General features: G+C 55.1%; 5 protein-coding genes across 11 annotated transcripts; 2 read left to right on the top strand and 3 right to left on the bottom strand.

Annotated features, from left to right (window-relative positions):
• Positions 1-58: 58 nt before the first annotated feature.
• Positions 59-3,652, top strand: EGFL8 (EGF like domain multiple 8). 3 transcript variants are annotated; one of them, XM_057304817.1, is made up of 9 exons: positions 59-997; positions 1,494-1,622; positions 1,835-1,957; positions 2,059-2,171; positions 2,251-2,346; positions 2,450-2,620; positions 2,694-2,773; positions 2,852-3,005; positions 3,267-3,652. In XM_057304817.1, the coding sequence occupies exons 2-9, from the start codon at positions 1,522-1,524 to the stop codon at positions 3,347-3,349; spliced, it is 921 nt and encodes a 306-aa protein (XP_057160800.1). In that variant the 5' UTR covers positions 59-997; positions 1,494-1,521; the 3' UTR covers positions 3,350-3,652. The 3 variants fall into 3 exon arrangements, with proteins under 3 accessions (XP_057160800.1, XP_026338348.1, XP_057160799.1); XM_026482563.4 differs by having other exon boundaries at positions 59-1,622; XM_057304816.1 differs by having other exon boundaries at positions 1,494-1,957; positions 2,852-3,652.
• Positions 3,575-12,343, bottom strand: AGPAT1 (1-acylglycerol-3-phosphate O-acyltransferase 1). 3 transcript variants are annotated; one of them, XM_044378255.3, is made up of 7 exons: positions 12,058-12,343; positions 6,645-6,844; positions 6,292-6,425; positions 5,806-5,981; positions 5,549-5,644; positions 5,352-5,424; positions 3,575-4,820 (listed from the first exon to the last, which is right to left on the bottom strand). In XM_044378255.3, the coding sequence occupies exons 2-7, from the start codon at positions 6,833-6,835 to the stop codon at positions 4,636-4,638; spliced, it is 855 nt and encodes a 284-aa protein (XP_044234190.2). In that variant the 5' UTR covers positions 6,836-6,844; positions 12,058-12,343; the 3' UTR covers positions 3,575-4,635. The 3 variants fall into 3 exon arrangements, with proteins under 3 accessions (XP_044234190.2, XP_026338362.2, XP_057160803.1); XM_026482577.4 differs by lacking the exon at positions 12,058-12,343 and adding an exon at positions 10,610-10,741; XM_057304820.1 differs by lacking the exon at positions 12,058-12,343 and adding an exon at positions 7,907-10,487.
• An 841-nt stretch (positions 12,344-13,184) lies between these two features.
• On the top strand, positions 13,185-20,647 carry RNF5 (ring finger protein 5). Of its 2 annotated transcripts, XM_026482587.4 has the most exons (6): positions 13,185-13,514; positions 14,427-14,445; positions 14,541-14,653; positions 14,769-14,823; positions 14,900-15,017; positions 15,097-20,647. In XM_026482587.4, the coding sequence occupies exons 1-6, from the start codon at positions 13,375-13,377 to the stop codon at positions 15,192-15,194; spliced, it is 543 nt and encodes a 180-aa protein (XP_026338372.1). In that variant the 5' UTR covers positions 13,185-13,374; the 3' UTR covers positions 15,195-20,647. The 2 variants fall into 2 exon arrangements, with proteins under 2 accessions (XP_026338372.1, XP_057160806.1); XM_057304823.1 differs by lacking the exon at positions 14,427-14,445 and having other exon boundaries at positions 13,187-13,514.
• On the bottom strand, positions 15,856-18,770 carry AGER (advanced glycosylation end-product specific receptor). 2 transcript variants are annotated; one of them, XM_057304822.1, is made up of 11 exons: positions 18,689-18,770; positions 18,402-18,508; positions 18,079-18,271; positions 17,837-17,901; positions 17,612-17,699; positions 17,331-17,513; positions 17,110-17,237; positions 16,788-16,926; positions 16,480-16,500; positions 16,243-16,369; positions 15,856-16,125 (listed from the first exon to the last, which is right to left on the bottom strand). In XM_057304822.1, the coding sequence occupies exons 1-11, from the start codon at positions 18,738-18,740 to the stop codon at positions 16,029-16,031; spliced, it is 1,200 nt and encodes a 399-aa protein (XP_057160805.1). In that variant the 5' UTR covers positions 18,741-18,770; the 3' UTR covers positions 15,856-16,028. The 2 variants fall into 2 exon arrangements, with proteins under 2 accessions (XP_057160805.1, XP_057160804.1); XM_057304821.1 differs by having other exon boundaries at positions 17,098-17,237.
• PBX2 (PBX homeobox 2) lies at positions 19,261-24,238 on the bottom strand. Its single transcript, XM_026482552.4, is given in 10 exon segments — positions 19,261-20,916; positions 21,044-21,130; positions 21,237-21,325; positions 21,708-21,861; positions 21,985-22,120; positions 22,285-22,301; positions 22,303-22,476; positions 22,575-22,822; positions 23,058-23,131; positions 24,017-24,238. Coding segments are annotated over 10 exon segments (1,293 nt in total). The 5' UTR covers position 24,238; the 3' UTR covers positions 19,261-20,823.
• Between the last annotated feature and the right edge of the window lie 693 nt (positions 24,239-24,931).

A 24,931-nucleotide genomic window follows, 5' to 3' on the forward strand; every position in this document is an offset into this window, starting at 1 on the left:
CTGGCTCCCCAAGGAGGGTGGGGATGGAGAGCCCGCAGTCTGGGTGCCCGGATGCCTGGTCTGGGGTGGGACCCCCTTGGTGTTTCCGCTCTCTAAATGCCCATTCTGTGTGGGTTCCTGGTTCTCTGTGGGTTCTTTCCTGCAGAGGACAATTCTCTTCCTGTCCCAGCCTAAGCTTGGGGGGCTGAGCCCAGGCCTCCAGTGGTTTGTGCCCTAGCCTCATGGGTGGAATGCGCCTGCCACCCCCAGGCTAGACGAGGGGGCTAAGGGTCAGGGTGGGCATTCGTTGCACCCCTTTTCGACCTTTGTAGGCCACAGTTGAGTGAGGGGCTGGACAATGAGCCGCCTCTTCCTTGAAAGAAGGAATTTTGGTGGAGACAATAGGGCCCTGTCTACTCTCACATGGGGGGTTGTGGCTGACTCAACTCTGCCCCCCACCCCCAGCCCTAACAAATGTCATCAAGAAATGGGGCAATTTCCCCGAGTGCCCTGGGCTGCCCCCCACCCCCACCCCGGCCGCCTTGGCCTTTTGTGACGACTTGCCCTCCTTTCTTTCTTCAGCTGATCTTGCCTCTTCTCCCATGATCTGACCCTGCTTTTCTCTGCCAGTTCTGTCTCTCTCCCTGCCCCTGCCCCTCACTTCTCCCCCACTCTGTTGGGTTGAGGGGTGTGGCAAGGGCCAGGGGTACTGGTGGTGTTACAGAGTCTGTAGCCTCTGCTGATTTGGGGAGTCCAGAAATAAGGGGCCTCAGAGGGTTGGAAATTTATTTCTGGGGGGCCCTTTGCTGGGGCAGTGGCAAGGATAATGGGACTTGTACCCCATGGAGCAGATCAAGCAGGAACTATGAAGGCTTGTGGGAGGGGGCAAGAAGGGGAGGATTCTGTCTGGCCCAGCCCCTCCTCTCCTTCCCAGCCTGCCCAACCCGCCCACCAGGCTGAGCTGCTGCTGCTGCTGCTGCTGGTCGGCTTGAAGTCTCCAGGAGAGAGGGAGATACAGGTGGGGAGACCATGTCAATGGGGGATCAGCAGTAGAATGAGTGTGAGTTGGGGAAGTGGTGTGTGAGGGGTGTTGGTGTGGGAGGTAGTAGGGATGTATTTAAGGTAGTTTCTAGGTGCATGGTTTTGGGTGTAGGGTGTGGGGGGTGTAATGGTGAGTATCTGAGGCTTTGAAGATAGAAAAACTAAGATAGAAGAGAGGGCATGTTACAGATAGGAGGGTCCTGGAGGAGAGTTAACTGTGTTGTGTGGAGGGGAGGTGGAGGGAGTGTGTCGGGGTGTGCACTTGCATGATGCTGCTGGCACCGTGTGTGCTGAACGAAGGGGTCACGTTAAATGTACACGCAGGTGTAGACGGTCCTGGTGGCTAGTGCAAGTGTGTACAAATGAATGTGCTGACTCCCTTAGAGGGCACTAGCAGACTGCTCTTGGAGGGCTGGAGTTGGAGTGCTTACAGGAGAGGGGAAGGGCCTCCATTAACCTCCTCTTGCCTGCAGCCTGCAGGGTTTGGAGTCAAGGAGAATCATGGCCTCCAGGGATGAACTGTACACTCTCTTAGGCGGACTCTCATTCCTCCTGCTACTGATGTCAGTCCAGGGGGCCAAGGGTGGATCCCTCAAAGAGAGGTGATGACAGAGGGGGTGGGGGCAGGTACGAGGTCTTCAGGAAACCTGCTAGGGGTGGGACTTCAACAGGTGGCAAAACTATGACTTTTAGAATGGGGGTGAGGCTTACACTTCCAGGGAGGGGTCTCAGTGGAGCCTTGAGGGGAGTGGAATTCCTGGCCCCCTGGGCCTGGCCCACTCAGTCTCACTCACCTTCTCTGGCCTGGGTGCAGTCAGGGGGTCTGCTCCAAGCAGATGCTGGTGGTCCCCCTCCACTACAATGAGTCCTACAGCCAACCGGTGTATAAGCCCTACCTGACCGTGTGCAATGGAAGGCGCATCTGCAGCACCTACAGGTGAGGGCTGGGAGCCTGGACTCTGGAAGTCTTTCAAGAAGAACTCAAGAACCCAGACCAAAGCCCATAAACCAATGTTCAGAGCCAGGCCTATGTTCTAGGACCACATACCGAGTGGCATGGAGGGAGGTGAGGAGGGAGGTGCAGCAGACCCACGTTGTGTGCTGCCAAGGGTGGAAGAAGCGGCATCCAGGGGCGCTCACCTGTGATGAAGGTGAGGCTGGGTCTTCCTGGGCCTGGGGACAGGGCATGCAGCCCGGCCTGGGTTTTGAACCGCCCTTCTGTACCCACAGCTATCTGCGCCAAGCCCTGTCTGAACCAAGGCATCTGTGTCAGGCCAGAGCAGTGCGAGTGCGCCCCAGGCTGGGGTGGGAAGCACTGTCACGTGGGTGAGTTGTCCACCCCACCCCCCCAACCTCCAGTGGTGTCAGGATCTTACCACCCTCGGGGCGCCAGCTCGCCCCCAACCCTTTACCCTCTCCTCTTAATTAGACGTGGATGAGTGTAGGACTGGCATCACCCTCTGCTCGCACCATTGCATCAACACGGCAGGCAGCTTCACCTGCGGCTGTCCCCAAGGTCTGGTGCTGGGCCCAGACGGGCACACCTGCGCAGAGGGGGTCCTGGAGCCCCCACCCAGCGCCAGCATCCTCAGTGTGGCGGGTGAGTGGGAGTATGGGTGGCAGCAAGGGCCTGGACTCGACTGGGCAGTGGGTGACGCTCTCTTTTGTCTCAGTTCGGGAAGCAGAACATGACGAGCGCGCCTTGAGGCGGGAGATTCAGGAGCTGCAAGGGCGCCTGGAGCGGCTGGAGCAGGTGAGTGGATGTGGGCCAAGCCCTTGGGGCAGGGTGCGCCCCACCCCCAACACTCTTGAGGTGTCTCTTCTTTTGTAGTGGGCTGGTCAGGCCGGGGCCTGGGTCCGAGCTGTACTGCCCATGCCACCTGAAGAGCTACAGCCAGAAAAGGTGGCAGAGCTATGGGGCCGCAGCGACAGGATTGAGTCTCTCAGTGACCAGGTGCTGCTGCTGGAGGAGAGGCTAGGCGCCTGTGAGTCCTCATGCCCCTCTTTGCTTGAACCCCCATCGCCCAATAGCTGCCCCCAGCTCTCCCAGACACCTTTCCCTAGTTCACTTTTCTCTTCCCCAATACTTCAGTCTCCCCATACTGTCCCTAGATACCTACACTTCACCCCTTCATCTGGTACCCTGTCCCCAATCTACTTATTATTGGGTGAGAGTCTCTCCAGTGCCCTGCCAGCCCCAGGAGTCTACAGCCAATGTGTCTGCTTGCTTCCTTGTCATTCACCAGGCTCCTGTGAGGACAATAGCCTGGGCCCAGGCCTCAGTCGGCCGAAAAGGAACCTCTCCAGAGCCCGGGTCCCCGTCCCCTAATTTATACAGAAACTGGCCCTGCTAATCCCCTGGGATCAGCCAGGTGGGGAAGTGCGGATAAGGTTATCTGCCACTAAGGAGCGATGAGTGATGGAAACTTCCAAGAACTGAAGGGAGGGAGGGAAGATGGGTGCCTTGGGCCCACCCGAGTCTTCTGGCTGGGGCAGGTTGCCTGGGTGAGAACCACATTAATGCCTTAACAAATGCAGCCAGAAAGTGCCCAGATCTCTCTCTCTCTCTCTCAATCTTTATTCTCGGTTTCTTGCTGTTATCCAGATAATTAATAAAAACAACCACGCAAAACTGGGTCCTGCCCTCTCCTTTTGCTCCCAGCCCACCTCCCCAGTTTGTGGGCACAGGTCTGGGGTGGGAGGCAGGAGTGGTAAATGCCACAGGGAGGGAATGAAAACTGGCTCAGAGAGGGGAAGCCTCAAAAGAAAGAGAAATAAATTAAAAGCCCTCCCATCCCTTCCAGCCAGGGTTCAGTTCCTTTTCCCAATTCCCCACGGAGCAGAAGTGAGTACAGCACCTGATGTCTGCCTCTTCCCTTGTGTGTGGTTAGAATGGTACAACAGGGCTGCACGGGACTGGATTGGGGCCAGGACCACTGAAGAACTGTACCACAGGGACAGGGGGAAGCAGAAATGTGGAGACCAAATTGGCATCTAGGAGTATGCTTACCCCTGGGCACCTGGCTATGGGCAGGATGGGACCTCTGAGTAAGAAGGGTCCAGCCTCCACTGACAGGAGGCTCCATGGGCGGGAGTGTGAAGGTGCTGAAGAGTGTTCCCAGGATAAGCCAGGAATGTTCCAGGCATCGCTTCCAGCCACAGTGTGAGGAGTCCTCACAAATAGGTAAGCCCACTGAATCTGTGGACTTGTGGGAGGGTATTGTTCCACAGAATGGATGAGTCCACTGGCCAGTGTGGGGTGGAGAGGGAGAGAAGATCACAAAGGAAGAGGGTCCACTGGGGAAAGGACGGCGTGTCCCCACCCTTGTGTAGGTGAGCCACTGGAGATGAGGGGGAGGCAACCGTCCCACAGACAAGATGGCACAGGAGGTGGAGGGGGGTCAGCGTGGAGACTGCACCAAGGCAAGAGAGTCCATGGGGGGAGCTGGTAAGGGGCAAGGAGGGGTGCTGTATCCACATTCACTTCAGAAGTTGAAGATTCCAAAGAGGAGAACAGTGGGAAAAGGAGAAACAAGGAAGAGGGACTGGCCCTGCTTCAGGGCGCACTGGGCTGGTAGGTGTGGGAGGAAGGTGGGGGGTAGATGGGAGGGGAGTTCAGAGCCGGGCCTCGCCCACCCCTCCAGACTTCTTCAGATAGTCACCACCGCCCCGGCCATCGGTGGAGATTTCCCGGAAAACGGTGAGCATGGAGTGTCGGACTCTGTCAGCCAGAGCTGGGACGTCATCTGGTGTCAGCCCTTCTGTGGGCACTGGGGGCAGCACCCGTACCTGACATCGCCCTGGGAGGGGGTGAGCACCATCATGGCCTGTCTACCTAGGCCTTTGCCCACAGGTGGGGCACAGTTTCTGAGCTCTCCTGCTACTCCCTCCTGCTACTCCCTTCAGTTCTCTTCTCCGCACCCTGGACAACTGCCCCTCTGCTTGCCAGCTGCTACCTGTTCTGAGGCCCTCCTGCACAAAGCCTTCCCCACCCCCCACTGCAGACACCTCCTCAGCACCCTTTCAGCCCCCATTGTCTCAGTTTAGCCTTTACTGCCAAGTGTTATTACAGCCTTGCACCCACAGGCCTTATCTCTCCCACTGGACAGTAATGACCCCTCTTAGAGGGACCGAGTGTTACCCACGTAGCAGGGTATGGTGGGTGCTTAATAAATATTTATTGGTTGATGTGTGGTCACACTGGATGATCCTTTGGACATCTCAGTTCTGACACCAACCAATCCTCCTCCCTCGTGGGGACATCCCTCTAGCCTCTCTCATCCAAGGCCATTCTGGCCACCCCCATACCCAGGTCTACTCAGAGCCCTCACCCGAAGTGAAGCGGCGCTCCTTCTTGCAATAGAAGTCTTGATAGGAGGACATGACTATGGGGACAATGGGAACCTGGGGAAAGGGAAAAGCAAACAGCCCACAGTTCCCTTCCAAGGTCCCATGACAAGCCTCAGCCAAGAAAGAAAGGGATGGTGAAAGCTAGGGGCTCAGTAGCAGAAGGGGAAGTAGTAATTACCTGGGCTTGTACTGCAAGGTGGAAGGCGCCACGTTTGAAAGGCAGCATGGAGCCATTGTGGTTTCTCGTGCCCTCAGGAAAAACCCAGACCCGCACCTGGGGAAGACAGAGGGTCAAGAAGACATACACAGAGGGGTCAGAACATGGTTGTGACACTGTAATGGGACCTCTGAGGCCCGCTGGCCCTGCATCTCAGTTTATTTACAACTGCTCTACTCCACAATGCCCCGACCCTCCTTTACCACAGGGTGACTCACGTCCTGGGTAAGCAGGGTCTGGGCGACTTCAGACATGACACTGATGGCATCCCCTGTGCGCTTCCGGTCAATGAAGATGACTCCTGCCAGCCAGCACGCCAGCCCAGCAGAGCCGGCCCATAGCAGCTCACGCTTGGCAATGGGCACACAGCGGCTTGGCAGTACCTCCATCATCCCTATGGCAAAAGTGGGGTGGGTGAAGGCCAAAGGAGGCAAAGTGTCATGGGAAGCCGGTCATCAGCCACGCTACTAAGGACTGGAGATAAAGGAAAAGGGAGACTGAGGGGAGGCGGCAGGAAGACCTGAGTGGAGAAAGAGGTGATTAAACAAATATTAGCCTGCTTATGCAGGTGAGAAGGCCAGGGGGAAGGGGGGGAAAGGGAGCCAGGGGGCAACATTCAGATGAGGGGGAGGTGAGGGCACCTAGAGGAGGAGATTCTGGGGAAGGAGGAAGGGCAAGGAGGCGTGCCCTATGAGGGATCTCACCAAGCAGGTCGAGTGAGCTCTGGTGATTGGAGACCACGACATAGGGCTGTGAAGGAGGGAAGTGGTGAGCCCCACGCACCTCCACTCGGATCCCATACAGGTATTTGACGTGGAGCAGCATCAGGCGCAAGATCCTGTGGGTCATGGCAAGGGGTTCCAGCAGGAACCACTGCTGTCCGTCTGCATGCCTCAGTTCCCCTCATCCCACCGTCTTTCAGGGCATCTTCGCAGTCCTCCCCCCTTCCTTGTCCCTGGGCTCTCTCTACGTTCCCTACACACCCCACATCCTCCCCATCCACTGTTCCCTTCTGACTCTTAGGTTCTCTCATCACCCAAAAGCCCCTGGCCCTCACTTCATGTTCTCGACGTTGCGTCCTCGCACAGCACACACAGGGATGGCGAGCACAGCCAGGAAGAGGATCCAGCCATTGTAGAAGGCCATCTTGAAAAAGTATTTGGCACTGGGGCTGCAGAACCACAGGGCGGGCAGCAGGAAGAGCAGCAGCAGCAGCAGCACAGTCCACACCCCTGGCCACAACTCCATTCTGGCCACCTGCAGGGGACAGGGCAAGGGACAGTGGGCCTGGCTCCTGGAGGGGAGTGGGGCAGGCAGGGCACAGAAGGCAGGGTTTGGGGAGCTATGAGGACAAGGGCCAGAGACACAGGATGGGGTGGGGGAGGGTACAGAAACTCAGGATTGCTTTCCCACCCATCCTGGAAGGCTCCAGAAATATTCACAAAGGCGAGGGACATGAGGCACGGACATCCACAACTCACAGAAACATGATAAAAGGACAGTAATAACAGCAATAACTAAGACTTGTAGCTGGTAAGGTCTTGGGACTGACTGTCTAACATGGTAGCCACCAGCCACATATGGCTGCTGAGCACTTGAAATGTGGCCTACTTTGAATTGAGATGTGTTGGGAAGTGTAAAATACACATTAGATTTCAAAGACTTTGAATTAAAAAAAGAATGTAAAATATCCCGTTAGTAATCTTTTGTATTGATTACAGTTTGAAATCTTAACCTTTCGGAATACTGGGTTCATATTATTAAAATTAAATTCACCTTGTTCCTTTTTACCTTTTTTGGTGTATATACCAGAAATTTAAAAATTACATGTGGCTTGCATTATATTTCTGTTGGATTAGAGCTGATCTATAGACTATGTTAAACCCTTAAATATGAACCACACAATTTACATTTTATAGGAGATAGGCCCAGAGAGGTTAAATAACTTACCTGAGGTGATACGGCTCCTAAGAGGCACTTCCTAGTTTAAAGCTAAGCAGCTTATACTCCTAACCACAGTTACGCTGCGGCCCGTATGTATAAACATAGGTGTACACACAGCAGATACAGTTAAGGGACAAAACACCCACAGACATTCTCAAGAGCGCACTGCCAAGAATAAAGGCTCTGTCACTAATGCAAACACAAACCCGCACGGTCATACAAAGACTGACCCGCTCACACCAGAAGGCAAGCTTAAAATCATTCCCAGTAACAGATGAAACAATGTATGGTAAATGCATAACTAGAAAAACCCCTCTCCACCACAGTAGCCACCCCCACCCCTCTTCCCGTTCCCAGATAAACCCATGGACATACCAGGAGTAGCTACCGTCTATCAATCCTGCCTCCACAGGCACGCAAACAAATCCTTCTGCCCCCTTCCCCCCCTTCCAGGGACACGGGAGGCAACCTGGTCAGGCAGATACAATATATAAGACCTGACCAAGTGGAAAAAAAAAAGACGGCAGAGAGTAAAAGAGACATCATACCACCTGCCCTGGGAGAGGAAAGAGTTCAGGAGGAAGAGGTGCAGGCAGGCACACAGAACCTGCCTTCTAGGTTCTTCCTCCTTCCTCCACTCTGCCCCATTGTTGGGGGCAGGGTCAGAAGTCACAAAATGGTGTTCAGGCAAATACCTGTCACTCCCAGCAAGGCTACAGGCACTCCCTTCCAATGACAAGAAGGTCTGTGTTCAAAGGTAAGTCCGTTGCCAATCCGTGAAGGTTAATAGGCACTAGAGAAACAGGAAACCCTGCCAGGTCTAAAACTAGGCTCTGAGCTGTTCTATCCCACTGCCCCTGTTAAGTCTGGACCAGCATTTCTCCCCTGGACTATTTGCAACGGGCTCCTAATTCTGCTCTTCAAATTCGTTGTCCACATGGCAACCACAGAGATTTTTCTGCGACACAAGTCCGAGCATTTCCCTGTCTTGTCTACAGGTCCTTTAGACAAGTTGACTTCTGCTTCCATCTTAGGCCATAGCCCCACAAAAGCCTTTTTCGCTCCAACTCCAGTTCCTCAGACACACCACGATCTTTCCTGCTTCTGTGCTGCGAACAGGCTGTTCCCTTGGCTGGAATGCCCTTCTGCCTCTTCACTTGCCTCACACAGCTCAGCGTCACGCTTTAGAAGCCTTCTTGAACCCCACCTGACCTGAGTTTTCATTACACTTTTAGCTTGATCACTGGTTCTCAAAGTGTAGAGACGCATATTTTTGGACCTCACCCCAGATCTCCCGAATCAGAAATTCTGGGCCCTTGGCCCAACAATCTGTATTTTAACAAGCCCTCCAAGTGAGTCTGGTGTGCACACAAGTCTGAGAGCCACTGACTTTGACACCACAGTGTATGTAACTGCTCCCTGGCATTTCTATTCCTTCCCCAGTCTGTAAGCGGCATGAGGGTAGGAACTCCAAGGGACAGAAGGAGGCAGAGAGGACGCTCGATAAACACGTGCAGAACAGAGTATAAGGCTGAACACACACCCACGCAGCCATAATTAATGACAGAGATGATCAGAATCAGCTAGCTACACTCTTGAGGACTATTAACTGTGAAAAAATAAGTCACCAAGAAAGCAGTGAACATAAGAAGCCTAACAGTAACCTACTCTGAAATGCACATACCATATACGGTCACATCGAAGGGAAAGCACCAACAATCAAGATGGCGCATCCCATCTCACGCAGAAGAGAAACATACAGAATGGGGATTAACATGCCACAGGGGAGAGATGCTGCTGTCATCAAATACAAGCCAACAATGCAAAAAGAGTGGGGGACAGATAACGTGCACAGCAGGGCTGACCCTGTGGCATGCACTGAGATCCATGAAGACAGGCTGTCCATAGCCACTGGAGAGAGAATGTATGTGAAGAGACACAGGCCAGGAAGGTCAGCAAAGTAAGGCATATGGGGATGGTTCTCTGGGGACATGGAGGCCTCGTCACCTTTTTCTCTAATACATGACATTAAGTGACCCTCTTTGGAGCAGAAATGTCCAAGGATTAATAAGCACCACAGAGTGCCAAATGGGTTAATGTGCATATGACTCACAAAAATATACTGCCAATAAAATTATGAAATAAATAGTATGTATAACCAGAAGTACAGATCCTGTGGACATGTCACATCAGCGTAAATATGAAAAATATGTAAAGGAGCACGCATAGGTGTGGTGTGAACCCTGACTGGGAAAACACATGCAGCAAACAGGTCAACCCAACCACAACAGGAGTGCACACTACTTAACTAAACCACAGTATCCCACACTGAAGACTACCGCATGTGACAGGATCATGGACATAATATATGAACCAAAACAAGTAAGGTATAATCTTTACACGCAAAAGAAAATATGCCAAAGCATAAAATAAAATGTGCAAGAAACATGTAACCACATAATGGATGCAATACATAAAAACTCACACATTTGAACAATGTCAAGACTGGACATGAGACATGGACATAAGACAGGAGAATGGGCAATCCTGATGGAAAATAACACATCGTTTCTCCACAATCCATGGGTAGCATAGGGAGAAGCTAGCCGCACATAAGCCATTAAACATGTCAAAGGCACACAGACTCAATGTAGAAAACATGGCCCCCCACAAAGCATCTGTGTGTAAGGATCTAGCCCAGTCTGGATGGCCACTGAAAAAGGTCCTGTGCCTAGATGGAAACAGAGGTATCTGAGGGCATTCCTAGGAAGCAAATTCTGCTGGGGGAGGGAGGGAAATAAACCGCCTTCTCCCGGCCACAACCCCCTAAGAGTCATGTGGGGCCAAAGGGCAGGAAAAGGAATTGGGGAAGGTGTCAGGAATTCCCTCTTCAGGACTTTCTGTCCACACCCCCATCCCAAATTCACAGGGTCTCCGGGTCTCCTCCCTCTTAGGGCCCCTCTCTTTTCCCCAGCACCCTCTCCTCCGCCTCCCAGACCCAATCTCTCCCCCATCCCCTCCTCCAAGTCCCTCTCAGCACCCTCCTCCCGCTTCCTCCCATCCCTTTCCCGCCCCCACCTCAGTGGGGTGGGGGGCCCAGGGGGTTGGCCCCCTCCCCAGCCAGGCTGCGGCAGCGGTGGTGGCGGGTGGCTGTGTCTCTGCCTCGGTCGGGGTGTCGGTGCCAAAGGGGCGACAGGATTTGGGGGTGTCCTAGCCCCGGCCGATGGAGGGGAGGTGAGAGTGGGAGGCTGGGCCCATTGCGGTAGGAATGGTGGGGGGTTGTCCCCCCAGCTCCCTCCCTCCCTTCCTGCTGTCTCTCTGAGGGCTGGGGCCGCTGTTGCCGCTATCCCCCCCCAACCCCTCCCCAACGCGGGCTGGTTTCCGGGGAGGGCCAGGAAGTAGGGGGCGGTGATGGGCGGCCCGTTTTGCCAATCGCCTCCCAGGGACCCAGGCATCTCCTCCCCGCAGCGACCAGTCTCCTCTTGGTAGCTCCGCCCCGCGAGAGCTGGGTTGGGTTCTTGCCTCCGTCTCTAGCCTTCTCTGGCTCCAGCTGCATCTTTTTTTCTTCCAACTCCCTTTCAGCACACATGGCTTGTGTGTCCCTTGCTTGGCCCATTCCTTCTTCATCAGCTCTCCTCTTCCTGGAAATTTCACTTGGTTTCTTCCATTCTCCTTAACTCCCTTATCTGCTGTTTATTCCCTCCAACTCCAACTCTTCTCCAAAAACCTCTTTCCTGTCCCCCATTCAATTCCAGATATTTTCACGCACTTACTATATACCAAGCACTGAGTTCTACACCTGTCGTCTTCTCTCCAGGGCTCCATCATCCTGACCCTCCAGCTCTCGTTGGTTCTCCATGACTTTTGCCCTCCCCCCACCCCGCCCCCACTATCTCCCAGCAGTCCAGCTCCCTCCTTCAAGAGAAGGGATACTCTCAGGCCCTCTCCCTGCCCCTGTCCTCCCACGGTCTTTATTTAACCTGAGTACTTTTGCTTTTCTAGTTTCTTCCTATCGGTCTCTTTAGTCATTGAAGCAGAAAGCCCCTCTTCCCAACATAAAGTCTGGGCTCATCTTTTCCAATAGAAACTGGGCATTAGGTTTGCTTTCCAAAAAAATAAAATAAAATAAAAAATAAGAACGCTAGATTACTCTGGATGAGCATGCCTCCTTAATTTTGTAGTCTTGTATCTCTTCCCTCTCCAGCCCGATCTCCTCTTCCCCATACTTCTACTATCCCTTTACCAGGAGCATTCCATCACTCCTCTCCTTGGTTTCCACTTCTTCATCAATAACTTTTCTCCTAAACCTTTACAGGCATCCTGTACCTTCACCTCCCCCCCCTCCCCTAGGCAACTGGCATCTTCCAACCTCTCACCTTTCCTCACTCGAGGCACGTGGGACCTTTTATCTGGGTGTTGAACTGCCCTCAGCCTGTCCCCGCGGCCAGACACACCTTAGCCCTGCTTGAGTTTACAGGCCCTGAGGCAGAGGATGTAAAGAACACTGGTAGTGGGAGGACTGTTACCTAGTTCTGCTCCTTGGGCCACAGTGAGGGTCACTGTAGAAAAGGCCCAAACTCGTACAAAAGCCCAAGCTCTGGCTTGCCCAAGTCCCAGGGGTCCAACCCAGGAGGAAGACCCCAGGTCTGCGGGACACATTATAGGACGGAAGGGGCGGGCCTAACCCATTCCGCCGCGGGTTGCCTAAAAGGGGGCGGGCCTTGCCTGGTCGGCACCTACTCACAAAGGGGTGGAGCTAGGCCTTTTCTGCTTTTAAGGTTTAAAACGGAGTTGAGATCAACTCTGTCATACTGTGTCACATTAGAAAGGTGTGGGCATTTAGTTATGTTATGCAAATCACCTAAGGAGGAGCGGTCTGATTCCTCCAGCCGAGGGAGATGGGTTAACACCAGCGCCGCAGATCGATGCTCGCACCATCCAAATGTCGAGCTGATCCCAGTTCTGCTCCCTTCTTCACTGAAAGGGAGGGGCGAACCCAAGTTCTGCTCTCTACGTCAGCGAAGGAGGCCGGAGCCATTTTGAACCCTGCGACCCTAGTATTTGGTCTCTTGACGAGCTCTTCGCCGTCTTTTCCGGTCTCGGCCAATCAGGGGTGAAAGAAACTGCCCAATCAGCCTAGAGAGACCACAGCCGGAGGACCCGGATGAGGCCGAGCCAAGGCCTTTGAACCCCAAACCCCGCCAATCGTAGAGCAGTCACCATGGCTACAAGGCAGAGGTGAAGGGGTGGAACCAGAGAAGGCTTAACCCTCACAGGATTGGCCCACCCCTTCCCGCCGCCTGCTGCGCACGCGCATTTTACCTAACCACCATTTTCCATCGGGTTCCAGCCAATCAAGTGCTTTGGAGCCCTGCGCTCCAAAGTCCAATAGGAATCCGGACATTCTCTGAAAGGAGAAGTGAAGGAAAGAAAGGGGGCTTATGGTAGGCGAGGCCTGTGTTGTCCCGAACCAATTGCTTCTGGCATTTGGTTATGACTGGCAGCTAATCAGACGAATAAAGCTCCCCCTGGTCGGGCGACGGAACGTATCAAATTGTTACCAATCCCATCGCATTGCATGCTGACTGAGACTGTATCAGCCAATAATAATTGTGCAAGGGCAGGGCGGCGCAAACCTCACCGCTACCCTTTGGACCCTTTGGACCAATCCTTTCTTTTGAACTGTGTGATTGTCAGTCACTCAGGCCAATAGTGTTTAGAAAACCTTGAAAACCTTGAAGCCCGCCCAACGATCGTGAGCTGGAGGCGGTTTCTCGTTGTTGGGGCGTGTGTGTGTGTTTGGGGGGATTAAGGGGGTACGTGAAGGCGAGCCAGAACCGGCCATGGCAGCCGCAGAGGAGGAGGACGGGGGCCCCGAAGGGCCAAACCGCGAGCGGGGCGGGGCGGGCGCGACCTTCGAATGTAATATATGTTTGGAGACTGCTCGGGAAGCTGTGGTCAGTGTGTGTGGCCACCTGTACTGGTGAGAATCCTGGAGGGGGAGAAAAGAAGTGGGGCTTAACTCCTTACTTGGGGGGGGTGTGCTGGCGGCGGGGTGGCACACAATCATACAGATAATCGGAGGGCACGTCCCCATCTATGAGGCCCGAGGAGGGGACTTAGTCTCTTTGGGTATGTGTGGGCGAGAGGGTCACGTCTGTACAGAGGAGACCCGTGGGACGGAGAGTCAAAGGAACTAGGAGCTGAGGGGTGTGTTAAGAGGAAGTGGGGCGGGGCGGGGGGGCACAGCACATCTGTACAGGTGAGACCCGAGCCACCTTACCCCAGAAAGTGAGGGGTCTTAGCTGTACAGGCGTTAACAGATTAGACTCAAAGGTTAGGGGAGGCACGCCTTATTAGTTGAGTAGGGGAAACCTAGGGAATGTGGGATCACATTCAGATGAGATATTGGTAGGGAGTGGTATGACAAACGTTGAGTACAAGGGCACTGAAGGGGCAACCCAGAGAGGTAAAGGATGGTGGAAATAGGGACTTTATTGAGCATAGAGGAGAGGAAAAGGAGTAGTGGGGGCAGGTGTTAGTAAAGGGGGTTTGGTTTGGGAGTGATAGGGGCAAGGATGGGGCTGGGGCTGAAAGAGATCTGGAAAGCCCTGGTTGAAGAGACATGAAAACTTAAGTTGAAAGGCAGATAAGGGAGGGGATGGGTGTGTGAGTGTGTGTGTGGGGGGGGAGAAGAGGATGTATATTGCTTTACATATTGTAAGATCAGAGAAGCGGGAAGGCCATATTGGCTGGCATGGTAAAGGTTGTCAAAAATATGAAAAGAAACAGTAGGTAATACCTGGGAAGAGGGGGTGAGATCAGACTCTGTGAGGTCGGGTCCGTATCTGCCTTTCGGTAGCTAGTTTGACCTTCTTTTTTTCCCCCCATCCAGTTGGCCCTGTCTTCATCAGGTGCGTACTCAGAGGAGATGAAGAGGGAAATGGGGAGGTCTGAGGAGTTGAAAGACCCTGCTGTGAACTGGAAACCACTTCATTTTCTCCCTCAGTGGCTGGAGACGCGGCCAGAGCGGCAAGAGTGCCCAGTGTGTAAAGCTGGGATCAGCAGAGAAAAGGTTGTCCCTCTTTATGGGCGAGGGAGCCAGAAGCCCCAGGACCCCAGGTGAGAGAGAGGGGGTGGGGTGGTGCTGAGGGAAGATGGCAGGCTTCTGCCCTGGGAGTGGGGTGTGGAAGGGGAGAGAATGTTTCTAATTGCTAGCCCCTCTCCTGTTCTTCAGATTGAAAACTCCACCCCGCCCTCAGGGCCAGCGACCAGCTCCAGAGAGCAGAGGGGTGAGTCTTGCCCGATTGTGTTCAATCCTTGCCAAAGATCTGCCTAGTTCTCCTCTGACTTTCTCCACCTCCCTAGGGATTCCAGCCATTTGGCGATACCGGGGGCTTTCACTTCTCATTTGGTGTCGGTGCTTTTCCCTTTGGCTTTTTCACCACCGTCTTCAACACCCATGAGCCATTCCGTCGGGGTACAGGTAAGAGCCTTCCCTCAGCTCAGGCCCCTTCCCAACCTAGGAGTGGATGCTTCTTCCACACCTTTCCTCTCTCCTACAGGTGTGGATCTGGGACAGGGTCACCCGGCCTCCAGCTGGCAGGATTCCCTCTTCCTGTTTCTCGCCATCTTCTTCTTTTTCTGGCTGCTCAGTATTTGACCTATGTCTCCTTCCTGCCCACCTCCAGCCAGAGGAGAATCAGTATTGGGGGTCCTTGCTGACCCTTCCTTACTCCTGGCCCCTCCTCCCCAACTCCTCTGTTTCTATTGGCTAAGGCCAACCCTGTCCACTTGCTAGGAGGGGGTGAGGAGGAGGAGTGGCATCTGTGCAGAGTATGGGAGAACCTTCTGCTCTCAACTCACTGAGTAGTGTCATAACTCCCAACTCTGGGACAGGAGGACAGACAGAAGAGAATGTCTGTTTCTTCTCTCTCCTGATCCTTTGCTTTCCCCCATGTTTATTGATTTGATGTTGAAAGATGGGCAAGGCTCCCTCTGACTCTCCCCTACTTTCCCCCTATTGATTTAACTTAATTTCGCTCTCCCCAGTGTCTAATATGGGTTCTGACTCTCAAGTGCTTTCTTCCCCTCACTACCTCCTTTATTATAAATTCAATAAACAAGGTGAGATGTATTGATGGGAGCTCTGCCCACCTTTGTCCTCACCTCCTTCCTTCCAGGACAGGAGCATCTTCTCCCCAACTTGAGTAAATATCTGGTGTGGGGAGGTGTGAGGGTGAGCTCCTCTTCTTCAAGGCTCTCAAGGATTCAGGGGGTGAGGGCATCTCACACACACACACTCACACACACACACATACATGTGCACGAGAACAAATGGGTAAGGTGTTTACTTATCACTATGGGAGGCTCTGGTTGTGGAAGCAAGTTTGGTGAGGTGGGGTACAGGTTATACAGGGGAGAACTGCTCTGGAGCCAGAACAGAGCAGGGGGAAGAGAAAAGGGGGCTGACGGTTGGGGTCTAGCTGTGCACCCCTCAAGGCCCTGCTGCACTGCTCTCAGCTGCCTCTGGCTCCACTGACTGATTCAGCTCTGCACGCTCCTCCTCTTCCTCCTGGTTTTCTGGGGCCTTCCTGGGGAGGGGGATTGGGGAGAATTGTGCACATGGTTTCTAGCACTCCATCATTCCTCCCCCCACACCCCTTCTTGCTGCCTGGAGCTCCCAAGTCTGAGGTGTTTTCTCCACTCACCTCTCCTCTCTTCGGTGTCGCTGTCTTCGCCACATGATGGCCCCAATGAGCAGGGCGGCTATCCCCAGGCCTCCCAGGATCCCCAGGGCCAGGGCTACAGTTCCCAGTCCCTGCCCTTCCAAAGAGCCTGTAGAGAGATGGGGAGAAGTGAGGGCCCAGCCCCCACCACTCACCATTCCTTTCTTGTTGACCATCCATCCCCTAGTCACGTGGGCTCGTCTGCTTCCAGCCCCTCACCTGCGATTGGCTTGTCTGCTTCTGAAAGACAAAGTCAGAGCAAGTTAGAAGGGAAGGTCTCAGTTTGAGAGAAGGCTATTTAGTGGGAGCCCTGATGGCGTCTTTCCCTTTCTTCAGTTCAGAGGAGAGAGGGGATAGGCTGGACCGCTTTCTTGGGAGGGTTTGGGGCAGAGGAGGCCTGGATGTGGCTGCACTGAGGAGGGGTGGCGTGATTCTTGGGGACAGTGCCAGGATGGGCTAGGGAACTGGAGTCTGCACTGTCCCTTAACCCAGCCCTAGGATCCCTGGGGTTTGGAGAGAGGTCTCACCGATGATGACATGGACAGCAGGGCTTTCCTGGGGCTCATGGCTGGGATGGGTGGCCACACAGCTATAGGTTCCCTGGTCCTCAAGCTTCACCTTATGGAAGAGCAGCACAGGGGTGGGGGGAATGTGCAGGGGTATGCCCTGGGGAAAGAAGGGGGGCAGGAGACTTACATCTCCATACATCCCATACTCCTGTCTTTGTCTTCACATCCTCAGATAGTCTGTCATCTTTCCCAGCTTCTTGTCTGCCTCTCCATGAGCCTCCTGTCCTAGTTGCCAGTGATGTGTCTGTCTACTTCCCAGTCCCCTCACCAGGTCACTCACATCCTTGATCCAGTGGATTTGAAGGGAGGACTGGGCAGGGGTTTCACAGGTCAGGGTCAGGGTACCACCGAGAACTACTTTTCCACCTTCTGGCTGTACCATCACTTGGACCTCCGGAGGCACAGGCTCTGGGGCAGAGGGCATGAAGTTGAGAGTTATACCTGTGTGTGGTGCCAGTGGCCATGGGCTTTACTCGTCCCTCTCTGAGGGCCTCCACTCACCCCAGACTGTGAGCTGGATGGGGGCTGTGTGTAGGGCTCGACGCCGGGGAAGTCCAGGGCTGAAGCTACAGGAGAAGGTGGGGTGGGGAGCTCCTCCCTGGGCTGGGATCACCGTCAGCTCGGACTGGAGTGTGAAAAGCCCTGTCTTAGGATGTCTCCTGGTCTCTTCCTCCACAGACACTCCTATGGCGGGGAGGGGAAGACAAGGCAAGATATGCCAGGGTGGGTGTGGGGGAGCAGTCAGAAAGAAAGCAGCTGGGAGGGGGGACTTTGGGACTTACCTTTGCCGTCAGGTATGAGAGGTTTCCCGTCTGAGTGCCAGTTAAGAGTCCCTGCTGGATAGCCCCCCTCAGACACACATGTCCCCACCTGGGGAAAGAGTGACGTTCGTCATCTTTGAAAATAAGAGACTACACACACACACACACACACACACACACACACAGAGCTTACACCCCCTTCCTCTTCTCAGGACTGCTTTCTACTTCCCCCCTTTCTCCCACTACCTTATTGGGTACACCAGCCATGAGTTCAGAGGCAGGATTGATAATTTCTGGCTTCCCAGGAGTCTCTGAAGGAGGGAAAATTTCAATCAGAGGCTGCAGCTTTGAAGACACGCGCAGGTGTGGGAACTGGGGCTGCTGAAGTCACAGGTTCTCACACACCAGGGCCAAGGAATCAAGGGCTGGGGTTGAAGGCTTTTCCTTAGATGAGAGGTGGGCCATGGAGAAGGCCCTGGAACTCTTACGGTAGACTCGGACTTGGTAGGCAGACCTCGTCTCCTTTCCCTTCCTGCTTGTTGCCCGGCACCGGAAAGTCCCCTCATCCTGGATCCCTACTGCCGGCAGGAGGAGGGAGCCGTTGGGGAGCACTCGAGCTACGCTGTCCCAGGAGCCTCCCTGAGGAGACAGGACCTTCCAAGCTTCTGTCCGACCTGTGTTCTGGGGACAGAGGAGAGGGGACTGAACAGTGCAAGTCCTTTGGGAAAGGACTCGTTTGACGGGGAGGTGGGGAAGCGAAATCATCCCTGGTCTCTGGAGGTGGGGAAGCTGTGGCAGGAGCCCTGCTTACCAGTTTCCATTCCAGCTGCTGGGGTGGTTTCTTGGGGGCTCCCCTACAGTTGAGCACCAGTGGCTTCCCAATCCGGGCTGTGATGTTTAGGTCGCCTCCTACTGCCCCTGGGAGACAGTACAATGGTGGAGGGGTAGGTGGGAAAGGGAGAGCTAACAAAACTAGGACAAGATGGGTGAGGGAGCTTGAAAAGCAGTGCCCGGGCTCCAGGAAAAGTTCTGGGCAGATGTGGGGAGGGGGATGAAGTGTTTTCTGCAGGGAGGATTGGTGTGAGGGGAGTGGCTCACCCCACAGACTGAGGACCAGCACCCAGGCTCCTGCCGCTGCCCCTGCTGCCATCCTGCTTCCTTCCCAGGCTCCTGGTTCTGTCTGCCCCTCAGTGCTGTGGCCACCGCCCTAGGTGGGGCTTGTACCTCTCCCCTACCCCCCGTCTTTCCGTCCTGTCCTGCCACAGGGAATGCTAGGAATTCATGCTTCTTGGACAAGAGTCCTTCAGGTACGAGGAGAAACAATTATCACCCTACCCTTAGGCACTGCGTCTCTGGGCATAGCCACATCCATGGGGGTGGGGAGTGTACCTCCTCGGATCTCTCATTACTCAGAACCCCCAACTCATTCCATCAGTCCACCGAGGGCTTGCCTGGTGGACGACTGGAGCCCCATATTGCTTAGGTAAGGTTGCTGGGCAACAGGGTTCAGGCCTGGCTGTTTCCCTTGGGGAGGGTTGAGGGTGAACCATGGGACCTGGCTGGTGAGGGCAAGGCTGGGAGGAGTCGGGGGAAACACCTGTTTGGGGCTTTATGAGAGAAAGATTTTATTCTGGGGTTTCTCATGTTTTTGAAAATAATGCTCAACTAAACCCAGGGAAAAAAGAAATTTCTTTATTTAAAACTGCGTGGTTTTTCTTCTTTTCTGTGAAACTACAAGTTTACAAGTGAGGCGAGAACTGCCCCCGGCCCGTGCCTCCCGCCCACCACCCATCACATATCTAATCTGCTCCTCTCCAGTCCTGCCTGAATCTTTGACAGGAGAGGTTCCCCACTAGGACAATCTTGTAAAATCCTGAGGATGCTTGAGGGGCTCAGATGGTGGGGTTCTGGCCAAGGATGGGACATTGGTGATTTTACTTTCCCCCACACCTGGCTTTTTGTATCCTCCCTCCTCTCTCCCCCCACCCTCGATTTTGTACTGAGAAAAAAGAATGCCTTGTTTCTGGGGAAATTGAGGGAGATACATATACAAGCACCCCAACCCACATTTAACATATTTGGCAATAACCCCTTCCCCATTCTTCCCCTTCCAGCCTGCAAATAGTAGTTTAGAAAGAAGATTTAAAGACGGGTCACTCACAGGGGAAGGTGGCACTTCCTGGAAATTACTGAGTCCAGCCCTGCCCAAGGGTTGTGTGGGGGGGGGAGGGAGGGGGGATAGGTCAGCAGAGCAAGCCCCTGACTACCGCCACACCAAACAGCAGAGAGCTGCCTGCATAAGCAAAGAACATCGAAGCAATTTTAGGGGGGCAGGCTTGGTGCCCTGCTAAACATACTTTCTGATGCACAGGACTGGAGCCAGGTGGGCCTCTTTACAAATTCTATTTGTTCCCCTTTCTCTTATGACCCCTTTGGCTATCACCCCTAACATGGGAAAGCAAGAAAAAAAAAAAAAATCAATATATTTATAAAAACATCTACTTCCCCAAACTAAAAATTAAGAACCGATAACAGCAACAAAAAAATTTAAAAAGTACAGATGGATCCCAGGGTTTTGTTTCTTTCCTTAAAAAAAAAAAAAAAAAAATCAACCCCAAAGCCCAGTCAACAATTCCCTAAAGTAGCAGAAACTCCCTCCGAGGTAGATATCTGAGTCAGACACTCTCGTCCACCGAGCGATTCTATTGGTTTAAGATGAGCTGCGTATGAGGTAATAAAGCCATCTGGAGGGGCAGGGGGTGGGGAGGCACAGGGTTCACGGCCCATGTCCTCTGTCCAGAAGTTGTGTCCCCAGTTTTGGCATCTCTGGTCAGGCAGGGCTGGCTTCTCCACAGATCCCAGAGCAGATAAGTGGGGTGGGGGAGGGAGAGTGAGGGAGCCCAGGGAAAGAGACAGAAACAGAAAATGGTATGGCAGGTAGAGCAAAAGGAAAGCGATCTGAACAACAGGATTCTGGGTGTATGGTTTGTGTGTGAGAGAAAGGGGGAGAAAAAAGACTGAAAAAAAGGAAAAAAGGGGGAGAGAGACCCCATTCTCCCTGCCACGTAGTCAGCACCCCCAGCACTGAGAGAGTCTCGTTGGGGAAGGGATGACCCCATTTGCCCTTCTCTGTCTTGTGCTTCTCCTGTGTCTGGGGTTTGTCCTCTGGATGCCTGTGTCCTCTTCACGAGTCGCCTTGTGCACCCCCACCCCTGTGGCCCTGAGGGGCAAGATCAGTTGGAAGTGTCAGAGTGAACGCTCCCTGGTCCCTCTGTCGGAGAGGTCACTGAGGATGGGGTTACAGCCTCCTGCCAGCCACCGTTTGCCTGGAAAAAGAGAGAGCCGGTTGGGGCAGAGCTCTGGGAAATCCAGTGTGGGAGACAACGCTGCCAGGGGAAAGGCCGTCCTGTCCAGGTGAGAGGTGGTCAAAGGGAGCGTCAGGTCTGCACTCACCCTCATTTCCCGAGGGCTGTACATCTGGCCTCCCGCAAGGTTATCCCCGTAGCCCCCTGGCCCCATTGAGTGTCGGAGCGATTCCACCTGCAGGCAGCAAAGAAGGGTATGACACAGTGAGGAGTCTCATACCCTGAAGAGAGGGAAACCAAGTTCGGGAAAGCCCTACTCGAGGGGAGATGGGCCACCTGACCTGGGAAGCAGAGTAGGAATCTCCGTTGAGCCCGGGCATCCCCAGAAACATGTCTCCGGATCCTGAGAGATTGAAAGAGCCGCCAGAGCCTTGGGGGAGCAGAGAGGAAATTAGGGAAGAGTGTAACAGAGCCTGTGACGACAGACAGGAGACTCCCCACAGTTCTGTTTCCAAAAAGCCCTCTGAACTAGTTCTGGGGGTGTGCCACAGTGCACAACTTACCCCTAAGACATTGCAACACTCCGAGGAGCAGGCCATTGCTGAGCCTTCCCCTCCCTCCCTGGCCACTTGCTGGAAGACAGGCAGAAGTAACTTCGCTGGGTGGCCTTTGTCCCCCGACATCACCCCATCTCAGCTAGGTCCCTCTCACCCCAAAAGGCCCCCTCTCTGCTGTGATCCTGCCTAGACAGGAAGTGGAAACAAAGGCAGGAAGTGTGCAAGATAGCCAGCCAGGATGGCAGCGGGGTCTACCTGCAGAAGAAGGGGGTGTTGGGGAGCTGGTGCGGCTGTGGCCCCCCTGGGTGACTGACACGGCCGTCTTGACGGCATAGATGTTTGCCTCCTCTTGGAACTTTCCAATATTTTTCTTATAGCGAATCCGCTTGTTGCCAAACCAGTTGGAGACCTGTGGGGTATGGAGTAGAAAGGAGGGTCAGGTGGAGACCTTTCCCCCTGTAAGCCCCTCAGTCAGGAGAATCAGAGAGCATTTAACCTGAAACCCACCCCCCACCCCAAGCCTCCCCAGTACCTGAGAGACAGTGATGCCGCACTTCTTGGCGAGCTCCTCCTTAGCCTCCTCACTAGGATATGGGTTACTCAGGTGGGAGTAGAAATACTCGTTGAGGACCTCAGTGGCCTGTTTGCTGAAGTTGCGGCGTTTTCGTCTACGGAGGAGGGAGAGCGGCGGTGAGGAGGCCGGCTGTCCCCACAGGGCCTCCACCCTGCACCACGCTAGAGGGTGCCCTGCACGGAGCACCGCGGCGAGGAAGCACCGCGGCGAGGAACGCGGTGGCCCAGAGGCTTGGAGAAGAGCGGGAAGGCGCCCCACCTGGCATCCAGGAAGCGGGGAGCGCAGGATCATGACGGCCTCACAGGTGCTCTGCTTGAGCTGCATCTGGATGGCGCTGAACTTGCGGTGGATGATGCTCACCATGCGCTCCATCTCCTTGGGGGCCACGGGCCGGGTGCGGCTCTGCTCCCGCAGCAGGTTCATGACGTGCGTCGTGAACTCGTTACATGCCTGCGGCGGGGCCGGGGCGCTGTGAGGAGGGGGCCCTCTGGCCTTGGGGCTCCCCGCCAGGGCCTCTCCTCGCACCCGTTCCGGCCCGGTCTCCTCACCTGCTCGTACTTCTCCAGCTCCGAGTGGTAGATGTGGCGGATCTGGGCAAGTTTGCTGCGATAGTCGGAGTGTTCGATGGAGTTGTCAGGGGACACGCCGCCCCCGGAGGCTGCAGCGGCTGCAGCTGCTGCGGCTGAGCCCCCCCCCTTCTCAGGCCCAGCCACACCCTCTGCCAGAAGCATGTTGTCCAGGCGCATCAGCTGTGGGTCCACCGGCTCCTCCTCTTGGGAGCTTCGAATGCTGAGGCCTAGCATGCAGGCGAGTGAACTTAGGGACCCGGGGAACCCAGAGCCAGCTCTCAGGCCTCCTGGTGTCTCCTGGAGACCCAAGTTTCCAGGCTTTGGTCCCCTCCCCAGTTCCCCTTAGCAACTTCCGTAACCCCTACTGTCCCCAGGGCCCCGAGATGTCAAACTCTTGGCCTGAGTCCTATAAAGAACAGGGTTCAGTCCCCAGAGGTGAGGAATCAGAGGGGACCCACGTACCGGTTTTTTCCTTGATTTCACACAGGACACTAAAGAGAGCAGGCTTCATGCGGTGGCAGTTGAGGGCATGTTTCCTTGGGAGGAAGGGGAAAGAACGGTTGAGGAGCTACAGGAACGGGGAGGGGGGGGGCATGAGGGTGAGGGTGAGCCTGGGAACAAGAAGGGAGGTAGAAAGTGGGGGTGGGGGCAGAATGGAGTTGGGGGAGTTGTTGGGGAGAGATCAGCTCCTGGAATGTGGAGATGTGGGGAAGCTGCAGGCAGCAAGATAAAGGCACCGTGGGCATGCACGGGGCTGTGGGAAATGGGTCTAAAAGGGGAATTTGGGGGTGACTGCTGACACAAAGGTGACCAGGTATATTTCAGAGGAAAAGAGATGGAGACTGCGAAAAGAGTCAGAGTTTGAGGTGCCAGAGAGGGGGTGGGGGAGTTCAATACAGATGTGTATGGAGGGTCCTGGGACTGAGCAAGGTGGGGGGCTGATGCTCCTAGTGTCTGGCTGAGCAGGGGCCGAGGGCTGGGTGAGGACCTCTGGAGGCTGGGCCATGGTGAAGAGGAGTGGTAGGAGCTTTGGGGAGGGCTGAGGTCTGGAGAGGATGGGGGTGGGCTGGGTGGAGAGTTAGGAAGACAGCATAGCAGTTTCTTAGTCTGAGAGCCAGAACAGGGCTCTCTGGAGGTGGAACGATGTTCCAGGGGAATATGGGAGTCAGTGAGAGGTTGGGGGGAGGGCAGTGAGACCACCCTGGGCTCCCCTCTTTGAAGATTTCAGGGTCCTGTGGTGAAGGGAGGTTTGAGAGGGATGGCTTATCGTGGGGCTCCCAGGAGTAAGGAGAGAAGAGAGCTATAGGATCCTGGAGAGGGTCCTGGAGTGGGGGGTGGGGGTGGGGACTCCCAGAAGATTCAGAGCTTGTGAATGGGGCTTCTGCTGGGTCTGTGTAGGGTCCCGGGGTGGGGGCACTCACTTGGCCTGGGCCTCGTCCAGGCTCTGGTCGGTGATGGTCATTATCTGCTGCAGAATGTCCCCGATGTCTTGCTTCCCTCGGCCTCCCGGGACCCCCCCGCTTCCCCCACCGGGGTCTCCGCCGCCGGGAGGCTCGCCAGGGCCCCCAGGCTCCCCACCCACCAATCCCAGGCCCCCCCGGCCCCCGCCTGGAGGGGGCGGCCCCAGCAGCCGCTCGTCCATAGTTGGGGGGGGGCCCTGAGGCCCCCTCCCTTCTCCGCCCCTCCCCCCGCCTGGTTACTTCCCCCCCCAAACTCGGTGGGGCCGCTGCTCCCTCCGCCCCAGCCCCCACCCGTTTCCCCCCTCCCGGCTCCCCCTGGAGGTTCACCCCGGCCCTGAAGGGAGACCTGGGGTACCGGCTGGGCCCCCCACAGGAGACCCCGGCCCCCGGCGGCGGAGAAAATGGAGCCGGAGAGAGAGAGGAGGCCCAAGCGGGGGTGTGTGTGAGAGAGAGAGGGAGGAGGGAGGAGGGAGAAGGGGGGGAGCGAGGGAGGGAGGTTGGGGGAGGGGAGCCGGGGAGGAAGAGGAGGGGAGAAGAGAGGAGGAACAGGGAGGAGCTGGGGGCGGAGAGAGACACACAGAAACAGAGGAACTGGGACCGAGTGGAGGAGGGGAGAGGGAAGAGGGGACGAGGGGAGGAGACTAGACCTTCGGGGAAAATATGCGGAGGCCCCACGGCTGGATGTCGTCGTCCTGGGAAGCTGGGCCTATTGGGGCTAGGGGGCCGCCGCCTGGGTTCCGAATTAGGGATCTAGGTGTTGTGGACTCTGGCCGCTAGAATGCCTGGGTTCACAGACAGCTCAGTTCATATTTCTTGTTCTAATGACTCCCCTCCCTGTTCTACTTAATTGAAACCAAGAGAGGGGGGTTAGGGGGT

The sequence above is a fragment of the Ursus arctos genome, unplaced genomic scaffold (genome assembly GCF_023065955.2).
Source record: "Ursus arctos isolate Adak ecotype North America unplaced genomic scaffold, UrsArc2.0 scaffold_31, whole genome shotgun sequence".
In the NCBI taxonomy this organism is placed as follows: Eukaryota; Metazoa; Chordata; class Mammalia; order Carnivora; family Ursidae; genus Ursus; species Ursus arctos.

What these genes read in the sequence shown, in the direction of transcription:
- AGER (XM_057304821.1), bottom strand. Translation starts at nt 18,740, where the DNA reads ATGGCAGCAGGGGCAGCGGCAGGAGCCTGGGTGCTGGTCCTCAGTCTG. An exon ending in TCTCATACCTGACGGCAAAG is followed by an intron (nt 17,514 to 17,611) that starts GTAAGTCCCAAA and finishes TCCCCGCCATAG; the next exon opens with GAGTGTCTGTGGAGGAAGAG. An exon ending in TGCTGTCCATGTCATCATCG is followed by an intron (nt 16,501 to 16,787) that starts GTGAGACCTCTC and finishes TTTGTCTTTCAG; the next exon opens with AAGCAGACAAGCCAATCGCA.
- RNF5 (XM_026482587.4), top strand. Translation starts at nt 13,375, where the DNA reads ATGGCAGCCGCAGAGGAGGAGGACGGGGGCCCCGAAGGGCCAAACCGC. An exon ending in CAGAAGCCCCAGGACCCCAG is followed by an intron (nt 14,654 to 14,768) that starts GTGAGAGAGAGG and finishes CCTGTTCTTCAG; the next exon opens with ATTGAAAACTCCACCCCGCC. An exon ending in CAGCTCCAGAGAGCAGAGGG is followed by an intron (nt 14,824 to 14,899) that starts GTGAGTCTTGCC and finishes CCACCTCCCTAG; the next exon opens with GGATTCCAGCCATTTGGCGA.
- EGFL8 (XM_057304816.1), top strand. Translation starts at nt 1,857, where the DNA reads ATGCTGGTGGTCCCCCTCCACTACAATGAGTCCTACAGCCAACCGGTG. An exon ending in CAGCATCCTCAGTGTGGCGG is followed by an intron (nt 2,621 to 2,693) that starts GTGAGTGGGAGT and finishes CTTTTGTCTCAG; the next exon opens with TTCGGGAAGCAGAACATGAC. An exon ending in GCCTGGAGCGGCTGGAGCAG is followed by an intron (nt 2,774 to 2,851) that starts GTGAGTGGATGT and finishes CTTCTTTTGTAG; the next exon opens with TGGGCTGGTCAGGCCGGGGC.
- AGPAT1 (XM_044378255.3), bottom strand. Translation starts at nt 6,835, where the DNA reads ATGGAGTTGTGGCCAGGGGTGTGGACTGTGCTGCTGCTGCTGCTGCTC. An exon ending in GAGCTCACTCGACCTGCTTG is followed by an intron (nt 5,982 to 6,291) that starts GTGAGATCCCTC and finishes CTTTTGCCATAG; the next exon opens with GGATGATGGAGGTACTGCCA. An exon ending in AGACCCTGCTTACCCAGGAC is followed by an intron (nt 5,645 to 5,805) that starts GTGAGTCACCCT and finishes TGTCTTCCCCAG; the next exon opens with GTGCGGGTCTGGGTTTTTCC.